Here is a 23,928-nt window from a genome sequence, read left to right as displayed (position 1 = left end):
CTGCTTTAGAAAATCGAGAACAACCTTAATTCTTCCTTGGCCGTGCTTGTTCGCTTCCCCTTTGGCTCGCTACTTTTTCCAAACTTCGAACAAGTGACCAAGTTGCTGACGAAGCGAATCGATGCGTACGAAAATCATATGTTGCGTGGTAGAAAATATCGATCGGGTAACCTGGTGAAAATCGTTGCGTAAAATTAGCAAGGCAGGAAAACCGATCGTTGGCTCCGAGGGCCACTTATCGAAATGCAAAAACCCATGGAAAATCCAGATAGATTTCTCGATTGGCCGATAACGAGGCAACTTAAAACTGCTTATCCTCGAGTATGGTAAGCCAGCATTGTTTAATTGTACGGTGTCGCGTAGAAATTTACGCGTTTGATTACGTGCACGATCGCACACGATTTTGCAACGATATAATCGGTGAGCACGATTACATTTATTGGGTTTAGCATGAGCCGTAGGGGCAATCAATTTGCTGCTTAAACGTTTATACGGTAAAATGATCCGGAATATACGAGCACGCGGCCCTTCGTCCCTTGTTATGGCAACCGGTAGACAAACCACCCTTCCGTTAAACCCTCGATCGTCGCTCTACCCCGTTCGTCGGGGGAAAATTCTGCCTCGTCGTTGGTTATTATGCGCACGAACGAAAATCACTTTGCGAACGAATACGGCAATATCGTTTCACGAGGACGTTGCGTACAATCTAATTTCTACGACGAAATAACTTGCCAGCCAAGTACACGCGACATTCTAGTCGTTACCCTGCTATTCGTCGAATTTACCGACGACCGTTATCGGCCAGAGAAAAGAAGAAATTTTGAGTCGTTTTGGCACAAGACTTCCGAATCGTTGGTTCTTTATTCTACGTTATTTCTAGCGGAACTTTCTTCTCGGGGACTCTACGATTAAGGAACGCGAGGCGAGAGCAAACTTTTCCATTGGTTCATTGGTTGCAAATCGCGGATTGTACAAAGAGGACAAGCTGATTAGTCGGTCGCTCTGTTTCCCGAGACCCGGTCGGTTACTGCCTCCACTTTAAGAGCTTCTTTCGAATCCACGCGCACTTTCCTTCGAATGAAACGGTTAATTATTTCGTCGGCCGAGCTTTACCGGAGAACGGGAAACGTTACTTTTAAACGCGCAGGATTGACGATGCCGAGAATCCGGATGAAATCCGAGGAGGAAAGTTCAGCAAGTTTCATCGCCGTGAAACACCACGGACGTTTCTTTCGTCTCTTTTATATTTTCATGCTCCGTAACTTTTTAATCGTTCCGTGAAAGGCGGCACGGCTCCGGGATATTCCGTTGCGATCGCGAGAATCTCTCGGAATTTCGATTTTTCAAGCGAACGTTCGTTCGTGTCGTAGACAGAGGTTATTGTGAGAGCAAATAACAGGATCCTCGGATTATTTAATTAATGGAACAAAGAATCGGCAGAGTATTATGCTGCCGGGGAGTCTCGCGGAAACGTAATTGAGGAGGAAATAAAGTCGGGTCTTTTAGGAAAAGCGTAGAGGAGAATCTGGGCTACTGATGTCGAAACGAATCGGTTCTCGTTGATCCGCGAATAGCAATCCCCGAGAAAACTTCTGGAAGAAAGAGGAAGCGGATAATTTTAAAAGAAACGATACCGGAATAAAACGCGACTGCTCGAAATCGAAGCTCAACGGTCGCTTGCCGCTTGCCGCTTGCCGCCATTAATAAGCGCGGAAAGCGTGGTCTTGCCGTGGAAAAAAGCACCGATAAGGTGGCAAAGAGGGTGGAAACGGTGATGGGGACGGTAGAAGGATCCTCCCATTGTTCGAAAATACAATGTACGTTGTTACGGCAAAGCGCCGTGCACAGTTCTTGAGCACAATGGCCTAGGTAGGAGAAAGATAGCGACGGAGGAGGGAAAATTGTATGGCTGTGTACGGGATTCACATGTTGTGCACGTGTCTGCGTGTGCTCCTAGGCGAACATACGCCGGAGAAAAGCGGATAGAAAAAAGGAAAACGCGAGGATAGAAAGGAAAAGAGAAAGAGGCTGGTGTCGCGTATCCTACCTCCGATTTGTTCGAGATCGCGAGCCATCCGTTGGCTGCACATATTTTTTCGCTTTTCATTTTTCGCCGCCGATGAATTATAACAGAGGCTCGCGCCGGCCCTGGCCACGATCGGTTGTGCTTTTTATCAACGCACCGGTCTCTTCATCACGGCACGGTATTTCCGGAACGTATTCTGATAATTAAAGCGCGACGTGGAACAAGAGAGAACGAAAGGGAGCCCCACGCCGCGCATCAATGACGAACGGACAAGCACGACGATGAAAAACTCAGAATAATACAGAGATAAAAATAGAAATTCCAGGATTTATGCTGTTAATTTAATGTTTTGCGAAAGTTTTTTCCACGCCCCGGTTTTTTTTCCTCCTTTCAATAGCTGAAATATTACGAGGCAAGCAATATTTTTACCGTTCGGAAAACGAATATAGAAGCGCGCGGGTCACACGGATTTTATGATAATTATAGAAGAGAATGAGAATCGAGACAATAGGCATCCGACGCGATCAAAAGCCGATGTCGCTCGCTTTGTAACCGTTCGAATCGAAAGCTTTTTCCGAGGCTGTTTAATAAAAATCGGGAAAACGCGTGGTCATTTGATCGCGGAAGATTTAATAAACGTTGCAATTACATTTGCGGTGTGTGCCCTTTTTATCCTCGACGTCCGAACATTGGCTACATCCTTTGAGCTTTCATATTTTTACATCGCTTTAATCGTTCGATCCGGTGGTTACTTTGATGTAACAAATCCCAATAGATCGCGATACAGTCCTACGATTTTCATGTCTCCTGCGGGATACGCGTTTGTACTAGAACAAAACGGCTGCATTTTCACTTGTAGATGCTATGGTAAATTAGATAGTCGAAATATCGAGACTGAAATAGAGACAAAGCGATTCGACCCGTCGATAGAGAACGCAATTGTGCAAGTATTGATAAATTCATCCACATCGATTTCACGAAGCGCACGGTACGTTTTTTCACAAACGCATTTCCCCGCGTTTTTATTTTCCTGACAACGTCGTGACTCTAATTTGTTATGTTTCGTTCTGCTCGATTCCATAAAAATACCGTACGTTACCTTAATTGAATTTCGATCTTTTATTTTTCGTCAACTTTCGAACGAAATTGAAAGGAGAAGAAATAAAATAGACACAAACGCGGTCGTCGTCAATTAAACAATTCAAAATAGAAAGAAACTAATTAGCTATTCTGGCGTTTATGATATAATGGATAAGAGAAACTAATAGCCGACCTGGCGTACGAGTACGAAATGAAAAACAGACGGGAAGACTAAAAAAAAAAAAGAAAAAAAGAGATAATAATTCTTTTTTTTTTTGCGCACGTAACGAATATGGAAGTTCAGGTTGAATACAAAGCAGAACTATCGCGTTCAAATCTCCGAGCGTGTATTGCGAGGAAGATTTCGCAACATAGAGACGGGAGTGCTGGTAAAAAGTTGCTAACCAGGATCTCGATATAATAAGGTCGTTATCTCCGGTAAAAAGCAGGACATTTTCATCCGAATTAAAGTCGTTACTTAGGAAATAATTCGGCCGTTTTAATGAAAGCCCATCGAGAAACGTTTTCTTCACTCTGACGATTTCCACCGCGGATATAAAAATCGTAAAGAATCTACGAGTTTCTTGCGACGTTCTTTCGTAAGACAAAAGAAGATTCATTTAGCCAGGCTAACCATCCGTTTCTTGCGAAGAAAACGTTTGATCGAAAAATGAGACTAAAGAAGCAAAGTAAGCACCGTCTCTTGCTCGAGCAGGGGAGAAGGATCGGCAAATTGAATCGTTTAGACGGAATTTTTAACTATCGAGCTAGCTCTGTATCAATTTTATGATTACCCAGGCTAAGGTTATCGATCATCTTTATGAAACGAAGCGGACACCGTTTCTGCCTATCGCAGTGAAAACTCCTATTTAATTCGATTAAAAGGTAAAATCGAGCACGGCGGTTAGCTTTGAATAGAGATGAAGGTATCACCTGTGCTATCCATGGAGACAAGGGCACATGTTTCGGATAGTGGTTGGTGGTCCACCTCGCAGAACGCAGATGGGTGGTGCACAATCGTACAAACGTATGTACGTATGATCTCGTGGCGTTCTCCCTCCTGCTTTCTCTGCATCGCTCAGTTCCCCGAAACCGCTATCTAACAGTGACCATGCGAGTTCTCGTAGAGCATGGTGCATAGGCGCGGTATGGCAGCATTAAACGGGAGAGACAGGACGGTATCAGCGTCGGTGCAGCTGCAACTGCAGCTGCCAGATCCTCGGTTTTGTGCAATATCGTGTATTGTGACGATTTGAGCGTGTTCACGACTTCTACGCTACCATCGATTCAACCCCCGTAGGATAATACGAAGCAAGTTTTACAACGTTGTTTCCGTTGTTTTTTCTTCTTTTTTTTTTATTGGTCCCCTTTTGTTTTCAGAGAACAATCAATCTTCTAACCGTGTCGTTTCTAGTCGATAGCGGACCGTATACTTTTTATTTTCGCCACGGTTGATTTGTTTCCTGTTTTATTAAATCTGTTTTGATATTGCCTTGCAGTTTTCGAATCGTATCGGTTTCGAATGTTGCCGAATTTTATTTTCATTGGCGTTCCGCCGCGATCGTGTTATTCTCGCTGAAACTATCTCCGGCCGATCGGTTTCTGTTTCGCTTCGTTACGATCCGCAACTTTCCACGTATTACGGGCTAGGAGATCGGTTGATACGATTATTCTAAAGTGGTACTAAATTGTCAGATTTAAATATCAAAGAGCGAGCAAGATACCGGGTCAGAGTCGGTCAGACCGTTTAAGGACAAAGCAGCGTTTCAATTTCGCAAATTGGCCGCCTAAGCATCTGCAATTTCTGAAAAATTCCTAAGAGACGTCAGTGTGGTTTCAATGATCTTACGCCGCGTTCCTACGTGTAATATTTATTTGCTATTTATTCACCGAGAAGTTGATTTTTACGAGAACGAAAGAGCGAGATATCGGCCGACCAACCTTCCTAGACTACTCGCGCAACGATTTTAACGGTTAAAATATTTCCTCGTTAAAGCAGTTTCAACTCGCCCTCTTCCTCGTCTTTTTCCTGCTCGCGCGAGATTCCCCCGTACGCAGATTAATTAGTACAGCGTCGTTCGGAGAAAGAATAGGAACGAGAGTGCGCCTTAATTACTATTCCAAGACATCGTAAGTTTCGTAATAACCGTGCAGCAGCGGCGATGGGGTATAAGTAATGAATCCAGATGTCGTCGTCATCGTCGAATGTCAGATCGAAAAATAATGACCGAAGTGGAAGTTTCAATTGCGCTTTTCCACCCGCTAACGGAATATTAGCACGGCTCTGCGATCCGATAATCTCGATTTATCTCGATAACAAATCGCGTCTGCAATACGATGCAGAAATGGAAAGAGAAGAGAGTTGCTAACCTGGGAGGAGGTGGCCCATTTCTTTATCGCGACCAGTCTTTCGGGCGTTGATTCGGAGGACGCCGATGATACGATTTTCGTCGGGTGAATTTTTTGAGAAGACTCGGCGAAGACGGCAACGTGCAACTTGTGGCATAGATTCGTCGCGAACCGATGAAAACGTCGTTAACCATCGGTGGCGTCGACGTCGTCGCGACCTAATTTAAACGTTCCGTCGACGAGGAAATAAGAGTGCTGGCGCTGGCATGGCAGAGAAATAAAGGGAATGCCACCGGGGAGGAAAGAAGAAAAAGATTCGTACGAGGCGGAGTTCCGGCTACAAAGCGGAAAGTAAAATTCTCTGGCAGCCAGAAGTTAATGTTTAATTTAAGATAGAGCACTGACTCTTCGTTTGCCATCTTTCCACGGTCTTCTAGGAAAGTTATACCCGGTGTCCTGAAAGCCTGGTTTCCCGGATCGATTGGATTCTTGGCCGGCTAAGTAATGGCCAGGCAAAGTTTACGACGCGACTCCAGGCGAAATCACCTTTCTCAGGCGGCAAATTAATTTTTGACTGTCGCGAAACGAATATATATCACGACGTGAAATGCCTCGTCTTACATATATCGCCTTTTATAAGTTCCTTTTCGCGTTCAGCAATTCCGTAATGTAATCTCTCTATGTTCTTCCCTCGGGTGAAATTTTTCTAAACGTGTACATTCCTCGCGTATCGCATCGACGACGACAGTCGATGGATCTTGCCATCGCGTCGTGGCAACAAGGAAAAGCGGTTACGTTTACACAGAAGGTTGAAATGTTGTTGCTGAAACGATCGAGACACCTCGAGTGTTATCCTCGGTTTTCCGACTATAGGACTTCCCATTGCTCCCTGCGGCGTAACGCGACCGTTCCATTCTTGCACGATAATCTCTCTGTCGAGCCTTGTTCGGCTCCCGTTACGCCCAATTCCTCGATGGGACTTCTTCCCGGTCTCCGCAGCTACGCGTTACCGACGTTCGTCGCGTCTTCCGCCAATTATTGTCCGCGAAATATAATCCTACCGAATCCACCGTACACGAGACACGTACACGTACGACTTTGTCGATTCGATTTTCTTCCGTTTTCGTTTAATCGCACGCGCAATTACGGGCTTGTGTTTCGTCCGACGTCATTCGCACGTTCGAATTGCGCGTTTCATCTCCCTACCGTAACTGTCACGTGTTTACGAGAAGCACTTGATACGAGAGCACTTGGTACGCAAAATTTATTCGTACTCGCGCCTCGTTAAGGAGACGTATTTGTCATCGGCAATGAGCATGCTTGCTTAATAATAATTTAACTGTTTCAGTGGCTTGTTCGACGGTGACAGTGACAAAGTGTCAAGCGGCCCTGCACACTCTGCAAGCTTTCCCTTTCTTCCGCCCAACGTGCCTCTGCAGGGAACCGCATGTAGATCCGGATTGCAACAGTTTTCAGAATTTCCTCTTCGACCATCCTTGCATCTACGTCTCAAAGAAAGGTAAGTTTCCATCGAAAAATTTACATTTTTCGATAGATACTATCCGAAGGAATTGCAACAGCTTTCCGCGTACTTTAACGGGCTAGATACGATCGCCAATCTTTCCACGAATATAAAGCCGTCGAGTTTTTCTATTATCAGAAAATAGGATTTTATAGGCGGAAACAGAGGAAATCAATTAAGATCGATCTAGTCGCCGTGAAAAAGGGATCGAGCTGGACACGCGTTAATCTTCTAACAAGCGTTTAATCGCGAGGCCGTGATTGCAACGAGAGATTCCGAGCGAGCATCGGGGAAATTCCTCTCGGCGGTCTCGGTCTGTCGTCCACCGACGATGCTCGGAAACTTTTAACGAGTCGTACACGCGCGATGTTTCCAATAATCTGTCCCATCGTTCGTTTCTTGTTTAACCTTAACTTCTATCTGGCGTTGTACGCACTCGAAGCAAGCCGCCAACCGGAAGAACGAGCGAGAACGTTGGTCGAAGCTCGAGCGTCCTCGAAACCGGAATCCGTCCCGTTCGTCTTTACCTGAGAAATCGTCGACGATGTTTACCGTTCGCATTCTCCGTGATTCCCCTTCGCACGAGCAAGATTATCCGAATGCCTTTCGACTAGCACGGAGCTTGTAGTCGGATATTTTTTACCACGATCCCCTTCAGCAGTACGCTTTCTTGTTCGATCGACCGGCACGTCTGCCGTCAGTAACTACATATTTTCTATTTTAACACGGTTTTGCTTGGTTAGACCTTTCGACCGAGGAAAATTGGAAATACAATTATTCTTATCTATTTTTTCGCATGTCACTCCGCTCGTTCACAACTGGGTCATGTAAGGTAGCTTTTCGTGCCCGGTACTCGCATCGTGTATTCGCTCCTCCATTTCTAATTCATCATCCGCGGTCATTCGATTTTTTAAAACGTCCACCATGAAAAATCGCATCTCTCTGCTCTCCGTTCGATTGATACAAGATAGAGTTACGGTCATCGATCCGCTCTTCTCTTTTTCACAATTCTCAACGAGGCATCTAATTTCGGGATATGCTCGCGAATGCCGGTTTCGGTTAACCCTCTTAATTATTTCGTACCATCGACTCGATAATAGGATAGGCGATTTAATTCGGTCGAAACTCTGGCGCAGTATAGCTCGTGGATGAAAAACGAAGGTGGCGAGGCAGAGCCGGATGATCGTAGATGCAACACGTTACGCTCGGCCCATCGAGGCGAAAGCTTAGAACCGATTTCTTCCTTCTTTTTGCGATCTTTTTATGCCTCGTCGAAAGCTTCAAAGGCCTCGGCTGCATAAGCTACAACGCGTTGCTTTTCACTGGATTCTGGAACTGACGTTGACTTCGAGAGGAGGAAAACGCGCGGATCTTTGCGCGTTTAACGGAGGGAAAAGGGAAGAGCTGCGTGCCTTTGCCAGGCCTCTTTTCTCCTTCTGCTTCTTTTTTTCGCCACCCGGAAGCCAGTTCTACCTTTTCTTCGTTTCCTTTTTTCGAAGCAGGAGGGCGAATTTAATCTCATTAAGTGCCGAAGCTTCCTGGTTTTCGTAGCGGCTGCGGCGCGGGGCTTTCATTATCCGCGTTGCCTTTCCCGTATGACCGGCTTTCACCGGACCATGCCGGCTTATACACTGGGATAAATGTAATTAAGATTCTGGCCAAACTCTTCTAATTGCTCGACTCATTACTTCCAAATTATTCCTGCTCCTTCGGCCTCGAGGATCGCAATGGCTCGCGTTTTCTCCTTCGTTCTTGATCTCTTGAAACATCCATCCTTCGCTATCTTATTCGTATTTGGCGAGCAATTATATTTTCAGTTACGTTGAGCACGCCTACGCTAGAGAGTTCGTGCGAGAGTTCGGTATATCAGTTTGACGAATGCTTTGGTAACCTTGTCGATCATCCATAAATTCCCTACACCGTCAATCTTTGCTCAAAGTATTTCTACTGCAAAGTTCCGCCTTCTCTTCTCCCTGTTTTAATAGCAGAATCATATTTGAAGGCGGAGTTGACGGGCGGTGAAATCTTGGCTCGTGACCTTAATTTATTTTTCTCTTAATTGCTTCCTTTTCCAGACATTTCCGTTTTCCTTTTGAAACTAACATATTCACGTTCCATGAATACCGACCGTCGATTCCTGATCCTCTTTCGTTTCGCGTTTGCGGACCAATTTAATGAATATTTTATCGATACAAAACGCAAGCCGCCCCTAATATGTCATTGTCATTTTCCGATAAAGTACATTCGACGCGTATCAACTATCTGAAACGCGATTTAACACCGATCGAATGCTTGATGGATGTTTAGTAGTCCGTTGGATAATTTTACCATGGAAACGAATCTATCGGAAACATTTATCTTTAGATTTAGCCGGCGTCGTCACCGGCTGCCCGTGACGTATCAGATGAGGTTAGGTTAATCGTAGGAAAGTTATCTGGAAAGTTGGCGGAGACGACGTAGCGGAAGTTGTAGCGGACATCGTACGACACAAGAAAATTTGATCGAGGTGCCACTCAGCCGGACATTTCCCTTCGATGAAAAGAGAGGATCGGACGCGGCTCTCGTGGAAGAAACAAAAGGATCGCGATATCTTTGACTGCGGCCTCTTATATAACCTCCGCGCCATTGCGGCTTCTCCTACGGTCTCCATTGTTCATTTTCCCGAGGGCTCGCTCGTCCGGGCCGTCGAGCCTTTTGAGCATTTTCGAACGATTCACGGATAATTCCCAATACGCTTCTTTTCACTCACACTCGCTGTTCCAGCCGCGATCCTTCCTCCCCCGCCCCTTACTACCTTCTATTCCCTAGTCTTTTCAGCTTTTCTCGCTCTTTCCCCTTTCGTTATCTTTCTCCTTTTTCGTTTTCACTCTTAGCGACGCTAGCAGAATGCCTCTCCTCTTTCCTGTCGATTCCGCGAGAGGAATTCTTTTCTTCATCTGGTCCTCCCTCTCGCCCATCTATCCTTCCATCTTCCCATTATTCTTATTTCATCGACTCTTCTTTTTACGTATATTTCACGCGCGTTTGCTAATCATTTTCACCTCCGTTCTTAATTTACAAAGCAGATTGTAAATGCTGCGACTCGACTTCTTCTTTCTCCGATTTTTATCCATTTTTCTTCGACTTATCCGCTTACGGATCTCTTCGGCCTTAAATGAATTAATCCGGCGTTTAATTGTGATCGTTTTTGTTATCGCGGAATTCGTGAGCGGAATAAGAGGAGAGGGATGGCGGTCTTTGAAATTATTCACAGGAAATTTCCGGATCCTCTTCCCTTTATCCGCGAAAAATCTCTCCTCGCCTCTTAACACACCCATCCGGACTCTTCTTTCCCCCTTTGATAAGAGAATACCTTTATTATTTTCTGATTCTTCTTTTTATCCGGACCCAGGCGCCCGCACCGGCGACTTATTGTTTTATTTCTCATTGGCTTTCGCGCAGATACGTCTTTTCGTTATATTTGTACGTCCGAGAGCTTCAATTTATTTCGCCACGATTTCTAGGGCTGCGAACGGCACCATGAATTTTCTGCTTGCTAATAACGAACGGTAATTTCATTCGAGGAATTTTTTAATTACTCGACCACCAATTACCGCGCCCTTTTAACAAACGCGAGCTCAATGCACGGCGTAACCCGTTCATGTTTATTCGTTTCTTTCGAGCGAGCAAAGAGGTGTATCAGATTTTTAGTAGAATTTTTCGTCCATCCGTTCTGTTTAAATTTTACCTCTACTCGTCGCGTCGCGGGCGGTAATTATCTCTTTCGAAAAATAGTTTTCTTTTTTCAAGAAAGGAACATGCTTCATTTCCGTTAACAACGGCGTTATTTAAAACTTCAACGAACTGAACGTCAGATACTCGCAGACAATATTTTCATTTATCCCCATGAAATTGGCGACCGTCGTAATTCTCCTGCCACACTTCTGGCCCACCGCTGTTGCCACTTAGCAAGCCGTCGTTCAACGGAAACACGAACTGAAAATATTGCATTAACTTCTTGATGCTCGTTCCAGATAAGGATCCGTACGCCATCGACGCTCTGCCAACCTGCAATCATGCGCTGAGCGTCTGTTTACGCGGCAAATCGTGCAGCCAGATTTTCGAGGACTTCAAAAGCAACTGCAAAGCGCGGGAGGGCAAGTGCAGGATGGAGAGCCGGTGAGTGAAAACGTTGCATCATTACCATAGTTTATTCTACTTTTGGCGATCGAGCGAGTGCGGGCGAACCCACACGAACGAACCGGTGGAAGCCGTATGCCACGCGTTCGCCACGGGTTCGCCCCATTTTCCAGACGGCCGTAAGTCCGGAAGTCAATATTTACGTCCGCCTCTTCTCAAAAATGTTCCCTCGGAGTTTTCGTCGGCTTTTCCTATGCTCCTTCTATTCATAATTCAACTTAAAGAAAGCGCCGAGTGTTCCTTTTGAATGTCAATCAAAGAAGTAAATTTCTTTGCCTCTCGCGCTGAATTTCGTTCTTTGCGCCTCTGTGTATCTATACGTTCTACCGTTCGTTCAGCCATTCACCGTTCGTCTTCAAACACCGACCAACTTCCCCTTTTTTCAATGTCAGTCGACCCACACCCTACGTCGGACCTAATGCTTCTCCCTCGATGCCGACGGATTTCTTTATGAAGAGGCAGGTCGAGAGGTAGCGATGATACGTACTTTTTTTATCGCCGATGGTAAGCGATCGCGCGATATTCAAAGGTTCGATACGCGGAGAAGTTTGACGGGGCTAATTCGAAACTGTGATGTGAGATTGAAAAGCAACGCGGCAAATCGAAACGTTAAGCTCCCTTGAACATTCAATCTCGGCGAACGTGCTGGTAACAACGAAAAGTTAAGGGGGAGTTGGCAAATGAAGTTCCGCTGTCGGCTGACAGACCGTCTGACGTAATTTTGAACCCATTAGATGTACTGCTTAGCTTCCGTGTACAATTTCTACGATCGCTCTTCTATTTCGATTAAATCGATATCGTAGGTGATATATGGATCGTACCAGAATCCTTTTACCTGTATATAGCAGCGATTGAAATTAGAATGAAATTGGCTGGTGGTTGAAATTAGTACGTCGGTGGTTACATATTTCGTGGTTACTAACGTTTATCGCGACAAAAATACTGTAAACGATGTACGACAAGTTAATTCGGGCCTGTGATTCTTTCCGTGACAATGTTTTATAAAATTATTCATCGCGACCTCTCAATTTTACGCGAACGCTACGCTGGTATAATTTACACGTTCGTCCAACGTGTAGCATAGTCTGCCTTAACGCTATGTTTTAAATTAGTTAAGGCTAAAGAGACGCGTCCCATGATGTGAAAATAAAGGAAAATTTATACAGCAACTTAATCTATCTTTATCTACGTCTTAACGTTAATACTCGTAGTTTATTGCAGATTTTCAAAGTATAAAAGGAACTTACAAAATCTGGATTAAACGGCAAATATATTACACTCAGTGTGCAGTTCTTAGCTTAGCATCGTTTCCCACCAGAAGATGATTATACAAGAGATCCATTTTATGGACCCTAACCTCAACGACCCTTCGACATTTTCGCGTTAAAGAAATCGATAGGCGTTATAGTTCAGAACACTTTTATCCTTCTCAGCCTCGTTTGCCTAAGATTTAGCACAGCGGAAGATCGGCCAGTTTCCACGGGTTTTTTCATCAGTCTGCTTCCCTTCACTCCGCTCCGTCGTAAAGCCATTAGCGATCGAGCGCGTGTGCGAGCACACGCTTTTAATTACAGAAGTTGCTGGCGCGTCGAAAGTTTACGACCACCTCCCTTGATCTTTCTTCTTGAGTAATCGCCTCGCATTTTTCTTGTCACTTTCATCGTTTGACGTGTACCGTTCTATGATACGATTATTGCCATTACCGAAGCTTTTTGAATAGCAGAGCAAAGAAAGGAAAAAGGAGGAGGGATACAAAACTGCGCGAACTGCACTTTATACGGGAATAACGCGTAAAAACTTGAACAATGACTTTCGTCGAAGCGATTTATAGCGAGTTCCAAGTACGATGCATCATCGTCTCGCTCGGAAAGCGGACACTTTCGTTGAAAAAAGCCCGTAACAATTTCTGAGTACGTTGCATCATCATTATCAACCGCCTCCTCCTTGGTCGAGTTTTCCTGATGGCGCAACGGAAGCGCGATGGTAAACGATGTTTAAGGTAACAACGCGAATGGCACGGTAACGTGGCCGTTAAAGGGCGGTAAAACGAACGTGAAATCGCGAGCAGTGTGGAAATACTAGCAGTCACTTTCCGCGAAGCAACCGATCCACGCACGGCCCGCCAACCTTGCATGCGACGCCTAAGTAATTTCTTCGCGGAAACGTTGTAACCCCTCCATCGTTCATAACTGACGCGCGTTCTCTCGCACCCTCCAAGTACGTGGCAGAAACTCGTTTCTTCCGTGAACGACTTCCTCTCGGTTGAAAAGGATAGCGGCAGAACGCGAAAAACATCACTACGCGGCATACAACGTCGAGCGGCACGTCGTTCCACCAACGTGGAACGTACCGGCCAAGTTTTCGGGCTAAAATTAATTAGACGTTTACTCGGCTCGGTGACTAGCGTAGAAACTTAGCCGAGTTATTAATAAAACAGCGGAACGCGCACTTCTAATAATAAGTTTACGATTTGTTGCGAATAAACTGCGTTTAAATCGCGATTAAATTGCTACATTTCCGTTGGCAAGGGAAGAAATTTGTCAACAGGGTGGAATTCAATTACTTGCTAATAAATCACATCGAACCTTTCTATCGCATATCGTCGTGTTTTCCTCGTTGGCGGGATAGATGCGCGAAACGGCGGAATAAACGTTTGTGCCAAGGAGAATCGTCTTTTTCACCCCAGAATTCTTGTTACGCGAAAGAGATAGCTGCTTCTCTTGAAACGTACGAATTCCTTTCGTTGCTGCCACTTCCAAAGGAACAAGTTATTCCTCCCTTGTAACGTTGGCGTGACACACGGCATAGAAGGGCTACTGTACGCGATGCAAGCGAAGCGGTGAAATCTTATCGAAGGATTGGGAAGGGAAGAAAGGCAGAAACGATACGATGTTAAGTACAGGGAAACGTTTCACATATCCTCTCATTGAAAGGTTCTCAATTCCGCTAATTGAACTGACAAATGCAATAAGAAGATGATTCGGTCTATTCCATCGTGTTCCAATTTCTATCCGCGTTTCCTTTCATTCTTTGACAGCCACATCTTCTTCCTCGTGCCGGTTACAGTTATTTCTGACAGTTTTGATATACGGTACTCGAAGCGATTAAACGAGAAGAGATACAAAACGACGTGCGGGATTCGCGATATCGCGACGATCGGTGGTGATGTTGTATTATCGCAAGAGCTTGCGAACGGAATTTGCCCTATTATCTGCTTTACTTCAGCCGTTTTACTCGGATCTAGGCTCACAGATTAAGAGAAAATTGGAACAAGACTGAAAGACGATGATCAGGAATACGCTATCGGTTGGTTTACTTTTATGGAGCGGCACGTTGGATTGAATTTCAATGTTATTACGGACCGGGACCCTGGGAACAGCACGGAGAGAAAGTATTCCGAAACTTCACGGATTTCTTCTGAATTTAAAAACACGCGCGTGACGCGACTCGCGTATTTTCCCTCGTCATTTCATGCCGTTGGTGTTATTTCGCTGGAAATAACCCAGTGTACGGCGATCTTCCTCTACGATCGAATGCAAAAAATTCATGTGTTTGCTCGAACGCTACGATAAAGTCACAAAGTCACAGCAAAAGATCGATTTCTCCTGCAAATGATAATTCTTCTATGACTCATAGAAAATGTATACGTGCTTCGATAGTGCGCAAGCACGAACTTCGGAAAGTGCGAAACACCTGTGTACTATTGCATTCTATGTCGTTCGTTCAGTAAGATTAATTTGCCGGAGTGCAAAGTTTCTCAGTTTCCTAGTCTCCTCTGAAATAAATTCGACAAAGTTAGCGGCATTCTCGTCCTGTATTTCCGCGAATAGCTTGTCGAACATCCGCTCGATATGACAGCGGCCAGAGGCCCGTTACCCACCCACCCGTTACGATACGTTTCTCGTTTGTTTATTTTATAAACCGGCATAGTTCCATGCGCGGGGTCCCTTGCTTTCTAGGATTTGCGGCGATACGGGACGCGTAAGGTTCAAGAAGTGCGCGTGACCACAACTAATGATCCCGTTAATCTAATTAATGCTTGCCATAAAGTTCGCGGTTCGTTACGCCTGGTATAAGTAGACTCGCGGCGTTTCGCAAGAAAAGGGGACAAAAATAGCCGTGTTAGAGGCGACAAATATACGTTTGCCGGTTAAACTGTTCCTCGACTGCAACGCACACGGATCAAGGTGGATTAAATTCGTATTCGGAATCGGAGTAAAAATTTCTGTTTGGTGATCGTTACGCGATACCGTTCGATGGGAATTGTAGCAGATTGAAGATTGAGTTTTGTGGAAAGGAGGTAGGGGTATATTTTTCATTGAACAGCGAGGCGAGAAATACGTGGATTAGCGAAATTGGTATTAATTAGCGGGCTGAGTTGCATCGAGGTTTCTAGACAGGCTGATCTACCTGGCTTAACTATCCATTTTCGTGTTTCCCGAAACTTTAGATCCCGCGGGCGTAGACAGTAGCTGATTTTAACCCCTCGTTACCTTCTCTACTTCCATTCTTCCTCTACTTCCCTGTACAAGTACCATCAGAGAATACAAGCGATAGGAGAGATACCCAAGAAAGATATCTTTAAGAAGATACTTTAGTTTCGACGTAGTTCGAGACTGAAGGTATTTTGACTCGGATTACAATCGACGACAGGCCGACAACCACGCTCTAAGACATTCGCGATGTTTTACAAAAAACTACTCTCTCGGTAGTACTCAAACGAAACGTTTGAAACGCACAGAGTTGCATGAACATTGAAACTAAAATATCTGCAGTTGTTCAAGCCTTTGGTTTAACGTTCGAAGTAAGAAGAAGCGAGGCTGAAAGACGTCGTAGTAAATAAATTCTCGTATGACGTTTTATTAGAAAGAGGCGAACGGGAAGCAGGCGACGGGTTGGAATTTTTTTCTCCTTCCTCCGTTGGTTGAAGATATTCATTTTTCAAGCGGCAATGCACCATCTTTTCTGGCGCTGAGTGGATCGTTTCCACGAGAGGACGGACAGGAGAATGCGCTTTCTAAAAAGCTACCACTTTCCCGCTCCTTTCGTCTGTCTTGACGAAGACAAACCTGCTTCCATAGCGTGATCCGGCTCGCGAGCCCCCGACCGAACACAACCTCTTGGAAAGTAAGAGAAAAGAAAGCGAAACGAGAGATAACCACTTATCTTCGGTACGCTCGCTTCGCGCGATACTGCTAGCACGCGCTAATGAAAACGTATCGCACTGAGGACTCTGTTCTATGTCCGACATTTTGTCTCTCGTTGCGAGACATTCATCGCGAGAGAAGTCGAAGATTTCGGAATTTATATTCACCGCAGTCAGCAAATGTATCGTAAACGGAATCTGAACGATGATGCGGATTTCCTGTGGAGAAACGCTGTCTGAAAATCAACGAAGAGTAAAAGTGGGTGACGATTAATAGCTACGGTTAAGCGTATTTCTCGCGACCAAATAAAAGTATAGGAAAATAAAAGTATAGGGCGAAAGGGAAGCGGAGAGACTGAGACACCGATAGAAAAGTTGGAAGTCAGTGTCGCGTACAAGCTGTTGACATTTAATTTAAATCAAGTCGGAAGGGGAAAGTTTTGCGCTATCGATCCAAAGTAGTTACAAGAGAAGAAGCAAGTAGTTAGGTCTGGTGAACTTTCGTCTCGCGACGTTGGAATTTCGTGCACGGAAAGTACCGGAAACGATGGCCAATGACGATCGTTTCGAAAAAATGAACGTCAATATGTAGCCTTCCAGGGGCAAAGAAACTTTCGTGGAATTTCAAAGTTGAGGAACGAAGGATGGCTTGGTGGAGAACCGGGCGGTCTGGCGTTCGAGTAATGAAACCGGGAATGGCAGGGGAAAATCAATTTCTGCCGAAAAATGCCACCGGCGAACGCGTAATTAAGCATCGAGACTCGGGTATTTTTTAAATTAAATTTATACGAACTCTGGTCGTGCACTCGCGCGTCGCTCGCGCCCTGGTTAACTAAAAAGCGAAAATCGCTAAAAGTTCGGCGATGTAAAAACGAAAAGGAGATACACAGCGTTAAACAGACGGTGGTAACAATACCGTGGTACGATACGCGTCGCGTCCCATCGAAAATATTCACCGCGCGAAATGGCCGAGTTGTGTAGTACGTTAATTAGCTCTGCCACGAACTTCCCAAGGGATAGGAAAGCGAAGATAATTACGGACGTGTCGACGATACTGTCGGTCCCTGACGAAGGAGTTGACGTTTGAAAACGAATGGATTCCATCGACCAGGCCGGTGTTCCGCTATCGAGTTATCCTCGAATACTCGAAACGATCGCGCGTGACAAATGTTGCCGGCTCTTTCGACACTTCGTTCGAGGGCGAGGCTCGCTCGAAAATAAACACAGATCGCTGCCGAACGCGTTTGATAAACTATTTTAATAAAGGACATACATTATATCTTTCATAGAATCGCCGACAGGTTAACAAACGTTTGGACAACAATTAAACATGCAAACGTTTCATTTTCCGTATCTTCTAATGGAATTTCATAAATTCCGAAAACGAGAGAGAGAGACTAATCGGTTTATAGAATCGCGTCTGTATCGCAGCCTTGGCGAAGAAAAATTATACGCAAGCGTAACGACGGACGAATTTCAAATATTTCCATATTTTCGTCACGCTATCGTTTCTCAGGAATTATTCCCGTCATTATCTTTCCACTTACCATGTCGACGTTCTTCCGGTCGCAAGGCGTAGCAACCCAATCGTATTTAAGTCGATCTGCATAGAGGTATCGCGAAAAGCGTTCGGTACAACGCCGTCGAAACAGCAAGATAATTATTTTCGTTGGCTAACAGACCTTGCACGTAACCCCTCGTTCTCTGTTCCGTCGATACTAAGAATCGCACGAAACTGCCAAAATGCTACTCGTGAATGTTACGGAATACAAGTGGCGGAATACGAGAAATAGGCAGCAGTCACGGAAAGAGTCGACGAGATTTAGACGAAGTGTCGTCTAGGGAGAAGATGTTATATCGAAACTCGATGAAATATCGGTATATTTATTTCTTGGGGAAAAAGAGAAGGAGAAAATAAAAAGTAGAAAATAAGATTGCTATCGGGGATTTCTATTCTTTAATCTCCTCCTCGAGGAGAAGCGAACGGGGCTTATTTCAGAAAAAAAGGAGAAAGTGAAACGGTAGAGGGTCGAGGGGACGAAGAAGGATGTAACTAGGGGAGGGACGGAGGAATCGAAGTGCTCGATGAACGGCTAACGAGGTCCAACTTTGCCGGAAATGACGATGTACCGCTCCGCTTGGAGCTCTAACCGGTGACTTCAGGATCAAACCGCCTCTCTTTCGTTCCGGCAGTTGAACCGGTGTGAAATTGCCGGTGAATTTCTCCTCCCGTTCGGCTTGATAACCAAGAGATCCTCCAGACAAAAGAAACCTCCAGACCCACGGATCAAAGTAATTTCGAACGAGAGAGCGAGAAGCAACGGCATCGCTGCGCATTTCACCATTCTGTCTTCGATTTTTCCCATTCTTCGAGGTTTGTCGGTCTCCTAACTCCCACTGACGGTTTTCGTGGAACGTGTATGCGCGTTCTCACGCGAAGAGGTTAGGACGCGAGCAAAACGTTGGCAAACGTACAAGGAGCATAGGATAAAAGGCTCTCGCGGCCAAGTAAATCGAATCGCCCAATTCCGCGGCCGGAACTGTAAAAGCGCATCGATGCATCGTCGGAATTGTATATGGCGGTATTCCGCCAAGAATATGAGTGTACTCGAGCCTGTAAGAAACCGTCGTGCGATTCTTACGGGAAATAAACGCGTCGACTGTCTGAACCATCGGAGAACATGGGCGAATAATCTACAGAACCAGCCGTTTCTCTTTTAGCGCGATCTCTGCTACGATTCAGCCGGTTTCACTGTGCTTGAATCACGTGGAATTGCACGGAGGCAGGATTAGTAGGAATACCAGGATCGATGCTCCGGTATCAAGCCCTCGTATCGCGTCCAGACAGATTTCGAAAGCAGCAGATTTCAATAAATACTCGGAACACCGATACTTATGGAAAGTTCGCGCTGTGTATGGAAATTTCGACGTCTGGATTTTCTCGCGTGCTCGCCAATCCGGGAGCTCGTATCTTCGTCGGACAGAAGTCGAGTTGAATTGTATAGAGTTTAGGGCGTCGGGATAAGAAGAGGGGAAAGAGAAGTCGATGGAAGTCGAGAAGCGCCGGTGGCTAAAGCCGATTGAAACAATCGGCGATCAGTGTTCGGTGATCCCACTTGGAAATGGCGAAGGGTTGGAAACGAAATCGTCTTGACATCGAACCTCACCCCCGCGACCATTCTACTCGAACGATTCGTGTGCTCGAGGCGTCGACTGACTAAAATTTCTCGCAACTGCTGCCTCTCTCTCTCTATCTTTCTTCCTCACCCTCCCCCCACTCTCTCTCTCTCTCTCTCTCTCGAGTACACACGACACGACAAGGAAAACAGTTTCGAGTAGTTGTTGTTTGCTTGTCACGTCGTGCATTGGTCTATATTTTTATCTCATTCGGCCCGTCTTTTATCAATCGATTCAGTCGACCAGATCGATGGTCGAAATGTTTGTAATGTTCGAAGATTTCGTAGAACAGATTTCGACGACGAAAACCGGATTATTTCCGATAGAAATAAATATCGACGAATCGTAGCTGGACGTTGGTGTAAAATTACTGACCCCGTTTAATCGGAAAGGACAAAAGATAATTAAGTGCTAGCGATATTGGAAGATTAGCATTGCGCCAAATGAGTGATAAAACCATGCGCTCTCTACATCTATCTACATCGGAGTCGATCAAATTTCGGAAGGTTATGAGCGATGATACGTGTGGAGTATTATGAACAAATAGTAAATTAAGTCAACGCGATTCGCGAGGATCTTGGCCGGGCTTCGATAGGCGATAAAACACGTCGGGCTCGATGGGAATGAATATTTGCAAGTTGGTGAATAATTCAGAACGATGGAAGAAAACAGGATTCGCTGAATAATATGCAATCGGTGAAATGTTTCGCTGCATGCGCGGCGTGCACTTGAAAACTGATACGTTTGATAACCCACAGAGGGTGCATTCGAGTGGATAAATGCGTTATTGGAAACCAATCGGGAGGATAACGTAATTGTTGAAGTGTGTGCGTGATACAGAGAGAGAGTTGTCATAACGGGGCTGGCCCTTTAACGTGCTCTAGGAAAGGTAAAATCATAATATGTACAACGGATGAACGCCATTCTATATTTACATATTATTATTATTATTTCCAGCGATAATTTTAATCGTTCGCAGTATCTAGTCGATGGTTCGCGATTGCCTGTGAATCGAATTTCATTCACAGCCACACAGATAACGAAACTTTTAAAGGGAACAATTATCTCTTTGACGTCTGGTTATTTTAGATTCTTTGCCTTGTCACGCAGTATCGATAGCTTCCCGTACAAACGAAACGCAATATTTATTCGGTTTTTAATTTTCCAACGACGTTTTCGGATCGCAAAGTATCCAGCCTCTCTTCTGTTTTAATCGTCAAACGACGAAGCCGAAAATGAAAATTAAGAAAGGCGGAGCACGGAGGTCGTGAAAGGGTAGGTAGGGGTGCGAGCAGGAATCGTGAAAATGGAAACGAGAATGGAAAGTGGGTGAGTAAAATGCTATCCACCTGGGGGCCGGATAAATATTAACTCTTTTATAAATATGAAACGTGGCCGGAACTTCCTCTTGTTACGTCAGCTGGATAAAGAGAGTCGTGGGCAGGACGAAGGAAGATGACGAAGAGACGAGTGACTACCGATTGGAAAGAGAAACGATCCTCCGGAGATGGACGCGAGGGGTGAGACAAATAAGCAGAAACAACAAGACAAGCTCCATACTTTCTGCATGCGGGAAGAAAGAGAGACCAAACGAAGGAGAGAGAGAGAGGGAGAGAGAGGCTGACGTGTTGGAGAAATATCGTGGATGTGTGTGTGTGTGTGTGTGTGTGTGTGTGTGTGTGAGTGTGTGGACGGGCACGCAGAAACAGAGAGATAAATTCCTGCGGATTGCATGAAATCGGCAGAGCGGAGTTTATTTTACGGCTCCGGAGAATATTCCTGTCTCGATGTAATTGTAATGATGATTTATCGCGATAAGAGAATCGATTTTCTTCCGGGATTTGGATGTTTCTGCGAGCTGAAACGGAACCAGGGTCCATTATATCTCGTGGACGTATATTTATACTTGAAGATGTGTTCGTACGCTGTTCGCAATATTTCTCGGCAATCTTTTTTCGTCAGAAACCTTTTCGACTCGAGGAAGATTACAAACTCTGATCAAAGGATTCATGACTCGAGTATGAAGGTATCTCGGTGCACTTGGTCGATCGCCGCGATGTAAACTCAACTAGGTACAACTCCCGTGGTGTGAAGTATCGCTTGTCGGAGTTCACGCAACGGTAACATCTTCTATGTGGGTTGTCATTAATTTTCTACGTCTTCGACTACAAATACTTACATATATATATATATATATATATATATATGGGTACTTCATCGATGCACTCGAACAACAGGAAATTTGACCAATTTTCGATATCAGTTACATCGGTTTAACAGAGACCGCTTTAACGAAATTTGTTTTTAAATGGAACACGATTCCGAAAACGAGGACACTTAGATCCGGTAGCGATTAAACACCGACGAAAGAACCCTGTCTGCCGCCGAGGATCACGAAATTGCAGCCGTTTCAGTAATCATCGACATATTGTAGCCGAAACTCGAACATCGGGGTAGCAGAGGAAAGGAGATGGGAGACAGGTTAGCGTTTAGCAGCGTACAGCAGCGTATAGCAGTGAAAAGGACCGTCGGAACAATTAGCGCGAATTCCGCGTCTGATGCAGTTTTCGCGTCCGTCCGATTGTTTTGGCGCCGTTGAATTTTCCGGGCACGGCCGTAGGAGGCTGGCACGGCAGTTAAGCCGAATTCACACCAGAAATTAGTGCCCGGTTCGAGTCGTTCACCCCTCGGTCACAACCTCCCCTCACCGGGGACTCCGCTTGAAACTCGAACCCGTACGACGAAAACGTCCACGACCTCGATTGTTTCGGGCGTGCAAAAAGGAAAAAACCGCGCTATAGGATTTCCATTTCACCCGTCCCTTCCACTTCCCTTCTACTCCTATTCCGTAGTATTCGCAACCCCGAGAACGAGCATAGTGTATTTTTTTCGTTCTTTTCATTTGCCAAGTCCGTAGAAACGGTGGAAGTTCATTTGTCAGCCGAATAACATCCACGGACTGATACGTCAATCCGAAATCGAATTAAAGCCGAGGAGCAACGTCACGAACGTCAGTCGCGGTATCATCTATTTCCAACTTTTAAGCGACGCCACGCTCGGTAAAGTCAAGAATATTTCTTCGCAAACAAGACACCTTCTATCTTTCATTCTATCGACCCGTGCTTCTTCGATCTTCGCGGTCGTTCCGCCAGAAATTTCTCCAAGATCGGGCAGCTTTGTCTCGCCGAACGCTACTACAGAAAAATTTGCACAATCGTGGAACATCGACTCTCCCCTCTGGCAACATTAGTCGCAGTCTCGGCGAGAAATCCTACTTGCAGCGAAATCGCGGTCCCGCGACCGAATGAAATTTATGTCCATGCTCTATCTTCGGCATTCACGATCAAGTCGAAGCTGAAAGAAAAGCCGAGCACGTTTTTCTCGCCTACCAAACTCCACCTTCGAATTATCGCCATTCGGTTCTTTTCACGCGAATAACGTCGAACTTTGCCATTTCCAGTCCTGTTTCTTTTCTTTTAATTTCGATTTGCTAAAAATTAGTAACGAACACCACTACGTATATATCAAGTGCTATAGTCTCTCGAAGTCTCGAAACGTCGAAGCTTTGCAAGTTCGCGAGCGATCGACGCAACGGCGAGTGAAAAATAAGTTGGGAACGAGTAAGTAAGATTCACTTAGGTAGAAAGACCGTTTCAATGAAAAAGGGCCGATAGTTTCGGATTCAAGCAATTAACTCGCGTGGCACCGTTACACCGTTATATACACGTGGCAACGAGACCAAGACACTCCAAGTCCGCTGTAATTGTGTTCGTTAATTAAGATTACGATCAGGACGAGGCTGAACGTCTGACCTGGTTCTCCCAATGTTCGTCAATTTTGTAGAGACCTAGCGGCACGGCGAACTCGAAGAATTATTCGGAATAATACGTAGCATCGTGTGCATCGTAGTTTTTATTCTCGCTCGTTTTTCTCTTCTATTGTTTCATGTATTCCGTGCTTCTCGTTCGAATCGCTCTTTCCAAAGCTACACACTCGATTTCTTCTTTTCTCTCTGCTCCCTTGAACTTCGCGTTCGCCGTTTGTTCTTGAACTCGTTCGATAAACAATACAACCGCTACAGGGTCGATTAAAATATTGGTCAGGTAGTTGAAGCGCTCTGGCATTGGTGCGTCTATGTTTCAGAATTTCGCAGGAGTCGGGCCGCTCGCTGCTTGTTTGAACATGAAATCGAGCCAGCGAGGCGCGAGTCGGGTATAATGAAATTGTATCACAAACTGATGGAAATGTGGGTTAACTTCATGCTCTGACAATCAGAATTTGCCTTTGATTGAATCGAGGCCTTTGACACGAATTTTTCGTCAGTCGAGGCAGTCGCGAGTGTACATTAAACGTCATTCCACCTTCGTAGAATATCCTCTCCCAATTTAACGATACCGCCGCGATACTTTGCGAGAAAATTACTGAGACGCACGGCGTTAATCGCTGGTG

The 23,928-nt window shown here is 45.2% G+C and overlaps 1 protein-coding gene across 4 annotated transcripts in view; it reads left to right on the top strand.

Moving 5' to 3' along the window:
• LOC122565641 overlaps window positions 1-23,928 on the top strand; it is a 225,797-nt gene that overhangs the window by 99,842 nt on the left and 102,027 nt on the right. For all 4 annotated transcript variants that reach the window (XR_006316226.1, XR_006316227.1, XM_043721828.1 and 1 more), the window contains 2 exons: window positions 6,804-6,974; window positions 10,991-11,135. Coding sequence is in view for 2 of the 4 variants with exons in the window: in XM_043721828.1 (XP_043577763.1) it covers window positions 6,804-6,974; window positions 10,991-11,135 (316 nt within the window). In the remaining 2 variants the exon portion in view is untranslated. The remainder of the gene's footprint in view (window positions 1-6,803; window positions 6,975-10,990; window positions 11,136-23,928) is intronic.

The sequence above is a fragment of the Bombus pyrosoma genome, linkage group LG1, assembly GCF_014825855.1.
Source record: "Bombus pyrosoma isolate SC7728 linkage group LG1, ASM1482585v1, whole genome shotgun sequence".
Classification (NCBI taxonomy): Eukaryota; Metazoa; Arthropoda; class Insecta; order Hymenoptera; family Apidae; genus Bombus; species Bombus pyrosoma.
Note: the sequence above shows the minus strand (reverse complement) of the source record. Positions and strands in the feature narration are given on the sequence as shown.